This window comes from Parus major, unplaced genomic scaffold (assembly GCF_001522545.3).
Source record: "Parus major isolate Abel unplaced genomic scaffold, Parus_major1.1 Scaffold379, whole genome shotgun sequence".
Classification (NCBI taxonomy): domain Eukaryota; kingdom Metazoa; phylum Chordata; class Aves; order Passeriformes; family Paridae; genus Parus; species Parus major.
In genome coordinates, this window is record NW_015379300.1 from 51,527 (window position 1) to 60,416 (window position 8,890).

General features: G+C 58.0%; 1 protein-coding gene across 2 annotated transcripts in view; it reads left to right on the forward strand.

The window, feature by feature from the left end:
* Positions 1-8,299, forward strand: part of SCARA5 (scavenger receptor class A member 5) — a 23,605-nt gene extending 15,306 nt beyond the window's left edge. The window contains exons 5-7 of one of the 2 annotated variants that reach the window (XM_019005463.2): positions 1,167-1,247; positions 4,024-4,122; positions 7,554-8,295. In XM_019005463.2, coding sequence (XP_018861008.1) covers positions 1,167-1,247; positions 4,024-4,122; positions 7,554-8,209 — 836 coding nt within the window. In that variant the 3' untranslated portion in view covers positions 8,210-8,295. Of the gene's footprint in view, positions 1-1,166; positions 1,248-4,023; positions 4,123-7,553 lie in introns of both variants that reach the window. The other variant, XM_019005464.2, reaches the window with a different exon arrangement.
* The last annotated feature ends 591 nt before the right edge of the window (positions 8,300-8,890 follow it).

Sequence of the window (8,890 nt, forward strand, 5' to 3'; positions counted from 1 at the left end):
CTCCAGATCCTGCTCCAGATCCCACTCCTCCAGATCCTGCTCCTGATCCCACTCCAGATCCTGCTCCAGATCCCACTCCTACTGATCCTGCTCCTGATCCCACTCCAGATCCCGCTCCAGATCCCACTCCTCCTGATCCTGCTCCTGATCCCACTCCAGATCCCACTCTGGGTCCCACTCCTGATCCCATTCCCAATCCCATCCCAGATCCCTCTCCCGATCCCACTCTGGATCCCACTCCCGATCCTGCTCCAGATCCTGGTTCAGATCCCACTCTGGATCTCACTCCTCCTGATCCTGCTCCTGATCCCGCTCCAGATCCCGCTCCATATCCCACTCTGGATCCCACGGATTCCTAGAGAACATTCCCAGAGCCCAATTCCCCATCCATGAAAACCACCGCACATCCCTGCTCTTCCTGAGCCTTTTCCATCGCCCTGGCTGGATCTCAGCTTCCCGACTTCCCGGCTTTTAGGATTTCTGGGAAAACACTTCCCGGTGCTCCTCCCGGATGGGTGGGAATGACCCTCCCCAGCCTCTCCCTGCCCTCTTTTCCCTTATTCCAGCAATTTTTCTCCCCCCCTCCTATTTTTTTCTCCTCAAATTCCTTCTTCCCATTGTTTTGGCTCCCGATTCTTCCCAGCTTTTGGGATTTGACCCTTTGCAGGATGAGGGACAAAACCCGGGACTGGAATTTTCCGCTCATTCCCAGGATTTGACCAAAATCCCGCTGCCAATCCTCTCCTCAAGGATCATCTCCAGAATTCCCAGAGGATCATCCCGGCTGGACAAATGTCCCTGCCCGTGGATGATCCTTAAAATCCCTTCCAACCCCCAGAATTCTGGGATTCTAGGAAAATCCCAAATTTTCCCTGATTTCTTGCAATGGTTTCATTGGGAATGTCCCGTCTTTTGGTCTAAAGGAAAATTCCCGGAGTCGCGCTCCAGGTGGAGCCTCCAGGTGAATTTTCCTGGCACTTGGAGCAGGTCGGTGGAATTCCAGTTTGGGATTTAACATCCGGAAATCCCGGAGGTTTAAAATCACGGAAAACCGCTCCGGCACCTCCTCTGTCCCCGCTTTGTTCCCAGGTTTCTCGGGGATCCCTGGATCTCCCTGTCCTGCTGCACATTCCCAAATCCAGGATGCGATTCCCGTTGTCTTCCAGGGCCGCCGGGACCCAAAGGAGAGCGAGGCACGGAAGGGATGGAGGGACCGCCCGGCCTTCCCGGCCTTCCCGGCCTCCGAGGTGAGGAAAACATTCCCGGCATCCACAAAATCCCCCCGATCCCATCCCGCCATCATCCAGGGGCTGATCCAAAGCCCGTGGGACCATTCCCGGTGACTTCCCGGCCCATCCCTCGGGGATGGATCCGCTCTCCCGGATCCTGGAATGTCCATCCTGGAGGGAAAATCGCCACGGCCAGCCCGGCTCCAGGAAATCCACGCTGATATTCCCAGCTTCCGAGCTCTCCCAGGAATTGGCGACCCCATTCCCAAACGGAGCCTTCCGAGGCCACAGGGCTGGAATTGCTGCTGGATCCCTCCGGCAGATCCCGGCAGAGGGGCCTTGGCTCCCAGATTTTTCTGGGATATTTTTTCCAATGTCGGGAATGCCGGTTTTCCCACCCCCCCTTCTTAATCCCATTGTTTTTGGGAGGAATTCCCACCAGAGCACGTTCCCACCCTGAGGAAGTCTTGGATCCAGCGGTTTGGGATTTGAGGGGAATCCTGGGAATGCTGGCTCCGAGTGGCACGGAGGATCCCCCTGGGAACCACCTGGTCCCACGGAAGTGACGGATCCATCCCGCCCGGAGCGGGGATCTGCTCGGATCCCGCAGGATGGAGCCCTGGAGCCAGATCCAGAGCCAGATCCAGACGCAGGGCCAGATCCAGATCCAGGGCCAGATCCAGATCCAGGGCCAGATCCAGAGCCAGATCCAGATCCAGGGCCAGATCCAGATCCAGGGCCAGATCCAGATCCAGGGCCAGATCCAGAGCCAGATCCAGATCCAGGGCCAGATCCAGATCCAGGGCCAGATCCAGAGCCAGAGCCAGATCCAGATCCAGAGCCAGATCCAGATCCAGGGCCAGATCCAGATCCAGAGCCAGATCCAGATCCAGATCCAGATCCAGGGCCAGATCCAGAGCCAGAGCCAGATCCAGATCCAGGACCAGATCCATGTCTGGATTCAGATGCAGTTCCAGAACCAGGTCTAGATCCAGTCCAGGACCAGATCCAGATCCAGTTTCAGGACCAGAACCAGGTCTAGGTCGAGGGCCAGTTCCAGGACCAGGTTCAGATTCATGTCCAGGTCAAGGTCCAGATCCTGATCCAAGTCCATATCCAGGACCAGGTCCAGCCCAATCCCTGTCCTCCCCTGCTCCAAACCCACCCCACAGGACTCAGGGTGTCCGATCCAGCTCCAGATCCAGATCCGGACCCATCCCTGCGATCCCTCGCTCCAAGGATTCCGAGGCACTTGCTGGGGTTGCTTTGGGCTCAAACCCCGGGATTTTGGGATCTCTCCTTCCCAGGCCCAGCCCAGCGCGACTGAGCCAGCCTGGAAATCCGATCTGCCCCGGCCAGGCCCTCCAGCTGCCCGTGTTCCCTCTCCCTGCAGCTGGAATTCCTGGCACTGACAGATCCGTGGCTGTTTTCCTTGGGTGTAACAACCCTCGGAATTACATTGGCTCTTTTCCTCGGTTTTCCTTTTTTTTTCCCCATTTTTTCCTTGTTCAAACAGAAAAACAAAGGAACCCCAGGAGGGTTCGGCTCCGGGAAGAGCTGTGGGAGCAGCCACGGCTTTTAGGGTTTCTCCTGGAGTTTTTTTGGGATGTGGGCACGACCCTTTGGATCTGAGGTCGGGTTCAGGTGTATCCCAGGAAAATTCCCTTTTCCATGGAAAATCCACAAAGCAATCCAGGTCCTGACCCCTCCTTGGGATGGACACAGCAGGGAAAACTGGAGTTTGGGATAATCCCTGCTGGAGCTGGGATGGGAATTCCTCCTCGTGAACCAAAGGAAAACGGTGCCCAGGTTTGGGAAAGCCCAGCCCAGGAAGGGCCCAGGGAATCCACAGGGATGGAGCCAGGCTTGGATCCAAACCCAGCTCGGGCTCGGGATGAGCCCCTGCTGGATCATTCCCGTGGGATCATCCCCGGCTCCCTCCAGATCCCACCTCCAGCGCAGGCTCCATCCCTCCATCCCTGATCCAAACCTGGATCCACGTCCAGCTCCAGCTTGGAGTCCAGGACTGGATGGAGATCCAGGTTCAGGTCCGGATCTGGATCCAGGTCCGGATCCAGATCGAGATCCAGGGCCAGATCCAGATCCAGATCCAGATCCAGGTTCAGAGCCAACTCCAGATCCAACTCCAGTTCCAGGTCCAGGTCCAAATCCAGGTCCAAATCCAGATCCAGGTCCAGGTCCAAATCCAGATCCAGATCCAGGTCCAGGTCCAGATCCACAGCCAGATCCAGGTCCAGGTCCAGATCCAGGTCCAGGTCCAGGTCCAGGTCCAGATCCAGGTCCAGATCCAGGTCCAGGTCCAAATCCAGGTCCAGGTCCAGGAGCAGATCCAGATCCAGGTCCCACATGGATGGAGGTCACCTCCAAGGTTTGGATGTGTTCCCAGTGAAGGAATTCCCAAACTCCAGCCCCAATTCCCACCTCCCAGAGGTCGGGAATGCTCACACCAGGGGCTTTCATCCACCTCCTTCTCCAAGAAACATCCAAGCCCCGGGACAACACGGATTCAGGAGACTTGGGGCTCCTGGGGGACACATCCTGATTCCTTGCATGGATCCTGGTTTTCCTTCCTCAATCTCCAGCTTTGGAGCCAATTTTTCTCCATCCGAGCCCGGGGATGCTCAGAAATTCCTCAGCTCTGGATAAATCCATCCCGAGGAAGAGCAGGAAAAGGATGGGCCGGACTCTTCGGGGTCTCCCGGCGTTCCCAGCCCATGGGGAGTGTGGAATTCTGCTGGAAGCGGCTGATTTTGTGTCCTCGTCCTCATTCCAGGCCTTCCCGGGGAGCGGGGGCCCCCCGGCCCGCAGGGATTGAAGGGGGACCAGGGAGAGCCGGGCCCTCGCGGCCCCGCGGGAACGCGCGGATTCAAAGGTACGGACGACATTCCGGCCGGGATCCGGGAGCGGAGGAGATCCCGGGATGAAGGGAAGGGAGAGCGGGGGATCCTCCAGATCTCCTGGCGGAACGGGAACCCCAACAATTCCTACACCGCCCTTCCGACCCCGTCCCAACCATTCCCGCTGGAGAGGGAACTGATGGATTTGGGATGTCCTCCCATTCCATGGGGCTCCCTGGGGACCTCCCGGGCCTGGCCCCAGCAGGGATTTGGGAATTATCTCCCAGTTCTTTTCCAGGGTGTCCCTGGGTCTTCCCACAGCCAGGAAAACCGTGGGAGTAGGAAGTGGGGATTTGGTGGGAGCAGCCAGCCCCGGACACCTGGGATGGGAAATTCCGAGCTGCAATCCCAAAAAATTCCCTTTGAGGCTCAGAATTCCTGCTGGGAAGAGCTGGGAGTTGTAGGGAATGGAAACCTGGAGTGGGATTGGGATCAGGATTGGGATTGGGATTGGGATTGGGATTGGGATTGGGATCAGGATTGGGATTGGGATTGGGATTGGGATTGGGATTGGGATTGGGATTGGGAAGGGACCTAAAAGATCCTTGGATTCCACGTTCTTCCACTATCCCAGGTTGCTCCAGGAGGTTGGAAAACCCCTGGATACACCCCTGGAGCACCAGGAATGTCAGCATTTTCCCACTGGCCGAGGGCTCCTTAAATCCAGAAAGCGATCCCAAAAATCCCGGCCGGGTTGGGTTGGGATTCTCCAGCCTGGTGCCAGATTTGCTCAGCAAAGAATCATGGAATTGTCGCGGCTGGGAAAGTTCTCCGAGTCCGAGCGTTCCCAGCCCAATCTGTGTCCCCCAGTGCCACATTCCCATGGATTCCAATCCCTCGGGAATGGGGGCTCCGGCGCCGGACTCGATGGGCTCCGAGGGCTTTTCCAACCTCAACAATTCCATGAAAACCTCAAAGCCGTTCCCGGATCCCGTCCCCATCCCTCGTGTCCCAGTGGATGGGGGTCGCCCCCAGGACTCCCAAAAATCCATCCCCATCTCCCTCCCCTTCCCGGAGATTGGGAATGTCGGAGACGGGCGTTCAATCCAACCCCTTTTCCAATGAAAATCCAACGCCTCCGGCAGCGCTCGGGCACTTTGGGATTCTCTGGAATTTACGGGAAACAGACCCAGATCCGGGCACGGATCCAAAGCCGGGCTTTGCCTTAAATCCCGGATTTCTGTCCTACCCTTCTCCAAGGATTTCCTTCCCCCTTGGTTCCCCGGGAATTTCATCCCAGGAATCCTGGGATGGGGGGTTTGGGTGTGGAGGAGCCTCCTCATGGGAAATTCCAGGTTTAAACCTCTCCCGAGTCCTTTCCCTGCTCGGTGTTTTCCCATTTCCAATGGGTTTTCCCTCAAAGTGGCTCCAGGGAAGGAATTGTTTCCCTCATTCCCAAATGGGAAAAATTCTCCTGGGAAGGAAGGACAGGTCCATCCCTCCCCACTTTTCCATGGAAAAGGAAACACACCCAGGAGGATACAGCAGGAAAAATCCGAGCTGGGATGGGAAATTTCGGGATGAGTTTGGGTGGGGATCAGAGAAGATTCCCTCCGGAACATCCCCAGGCTGGAATTTTTGGGAATGTTCCTGGAGGCAGAACCTGAATCCATCTGGGAAAATGGGGATTGGTGGAGTCTCCTGGGATTTTCCCGAGGTTTTGGGCTCCGTCGTTCCCTGCGGATCCATGGGAAGAGCTGAGGGATTCTGCCGCGGTGTCCGGGCTAAGATTTGTCCACGATCCCAAAAAAAAGATGGGAAAACGGCCTGGAATGCTCCGATGGTCACCGGGGCAGGAGGGACCGGGAGAGGCTCCTCCGGAATTCCCGGGCTCTGTCCCAGCCCCGAGGCTCCCTCCAGGCTCCCAGGGAATCCGATCCCATTTTTTGGGATGTTCTCCAGCCCCGGGAGCTGAAGTCACCGAGTTATTCCCAGCAGGAAATTCCTTGGGAAGAGGAGAGAGGTGGGAGAAGGGGGAAAGAAGGAGCTGGAGAAGGCCGGGGAAGCTGCGGCTGCCCCCGGATCCCTGGGAATGTCCAAGGAAAAGCTGGAGCAGCCTGGGATAGCGGGAGGTGTCAGGCTTGGAATGGGCTGGGATTGAAGGGCCCTTCCCACCCGGCCCATCCCGGGATTCCCGGAATTCTCGGAGCGGTGATGGAAACTGGGATGAGTTGGGGATTTAGGGATGCTGCAGGGATGGGAATCCTCTTCCACATCCCCCGATCCCTGCAATCCCAGAGATCCCAGAGATCCCTGGATCCCTCCAGCTCGGCCTTGGGCACTGCCAGGGATCCAGGGATTCTCTGGGAATTCCTTCCCAAGCTCCCAGCTCCCCTTTCCCAGTGGGAAGCCATTCCCTGGCTCCTGGCCCTGCGGCCCTTTCCCAAATCCCAGCTCTCCCGGAGCCCCTGGAGCCTCGGGAAGCGGCTCCCAGGATTCCCGGGATCCTTCCCTGATCCGGCTGCACATTCCCGGCTCTCCCGGAGCAGCTCCGGGGCCTCCTCTGGAATTTCTCCATCTGGAGTCAGGATCCGGAGCTGCTCTGCTCCCCCTTTTCCCACCACCCCAACTTTGGGATCATCCCAGGCCCTTTCCCGGATCATTCCAGCCTCTCTCCCAGCCCATCCCGTTCCCAATCCCGTTTTCCCTGCGCTGGCCAGGCTGGATCTGCTCCAGCATCCCGACCCCATCCCGAGGCGGGAGCTGCATCCCTGGCCGCATTCCCGGGATTTCCATCTGGATCCCATCAGCTCCGGGCCGCTTTCCCTCATCCCACACATCCCCCTGGAGCCATCCCGCTCTCCCGGAGCCTCCCAGGGAAAGGGCGGGAATTTCCTGCCCAGCTCGGCGATTTGGGATCGTTTTCCATCCGATGTTTTCCTTGATCCCGGATTTCGGAGCCGCTCCGGGTGTTGTTTGTCGTTCCTCGGGATGGGGCCGAGCCGGGATCGGCAAATCCCAGCCCCCGGTCCTGGAAAACTCGGGAATGAGGGAGGAGGAGGCTCCGGGAGAGCCAAGGGATGACAGAGCTCGTTAGTGAGCTCATTAACGGGGTTAATTAAAGCCTCGTTGGGATAAGAAATCATTCCCGGGATATCGGATGGGCGGGAATGTTTATCCAGCTGTTCCCCGGCATCGCCCTTTTCCATGGACACGAGCTCGGCGCTTCCGCAGGGATTTGGGAATCCCCGAGCCCGGCCCCGAGTGAGGATTTCCCACCCCAAATCGGGAATTTCATCCCGAAATCCAGAGTTTCGCTGCTTTTTACGGGATCAGGAATTCCAGGAACACCAGGCCTTTGGTTCCCTCTGCCCCGGGACACGTTCCCGGAGGATTTTTGGGATTTTCCCGTCCTTCCGGAGCAGGGATGGGAATTCCCAACAATTCCGGCTCCTTCCCTTCCCAGGTGAGCGCGGCCCCAAGGGGGACAAGGGCGACCGAGGCGCTGCCGGCGGCACCAGTGAGTTCCCGGATCCCGGATCCATCCCGAGGAATTCTTTGGGAATTTGGAGCCTGGGGAGTGCTGGGAAATTCCTGACACAAAGAGGCTGCCGGGAAAACCATCCCGGGGTTTTCCTGCCTTTTCCTGCCCGGGAGAGGAGGAGACGGGAAGTGGGAGAGGTGGGGGGAGCGGGAAAGGACCGGGAATGGCGGAGGGAAAAACTCGGGAATGCTGGAGGGAAGAGGCTGGGAATGCCGGAGGTGTCCTGCAGGCTCGGGACACCTTCCTGCCATCCCAGGGACATCCCTGCCTGGGGACATTCCCATGGAATTCCAGGGACATCCCATCCCTGCCTGGGGACATTCCCATGGAATTCCAGGGACATCCCATCCCTGCCTGGGGACATTCCCATGGAATTGGGGACATCCCATCCCTGCCTGGGGACATTCCCATGGAATTGGGGACATCCCACCCCAGCCTGGGGACATTCCTTGGAATTCCAGGGACATCCCACTCCAGCCTGGGGACATTCCCATGGAATCAGGGACATCTCATCCCTGCCTGGGGACATTCCTTGGAATCCCGAGCCCATCCCAGCCCCTGCGGGAGCCCGGCCGTGACCGCGGCCAATCCCTGGGGATTTTTGGGAATGCCGCTCCCAGCCGGATCCGGCGGTGGGAGCAGGGCTGGGATGGCCAGGAGCTGCTCCGGGGGGGGCACCAGGGATGGGAACACCGGGAATGGTGATGATGTCACCAGGGATGGTGGTGATGATGTCACCAGGGATGGTGGTGATGATGTCACCAGGGATGATGCCACAATGCATTATGACAATGTCACCACGGACGATGTCACCATTTGTGGAGATTCCAGCATGGATGACGTCACCATGGGTGACATCACCATGGGTTACATCATCACGGATGACATCACTGTGGATGACGTCACCACGGATGATGACGATGCCATCTCCCATGATGATGATGCTCATCAACCGTGGGTGATGTCACCACGGGTGATGATGATGCCATCCCCCACAATGATGGCCATCATCCATCATGAGTGACGTCACCGCGGGTGACATCCCCATGGGTGACATCACCATGGATGACGTCACCATGAGTGATATCACCATGGGTGACATCACCATGAGTGACGTCACCGCGGGTGACATCCCCATGGATGACATCACCACGGGTAACATCACTGCAGGTGACGTCACCATGAGTGACATACCCATGGGTGACATCACCATGAGTGACGTCACCAAGGGTGACATCACCATGGGTGACATCACCATG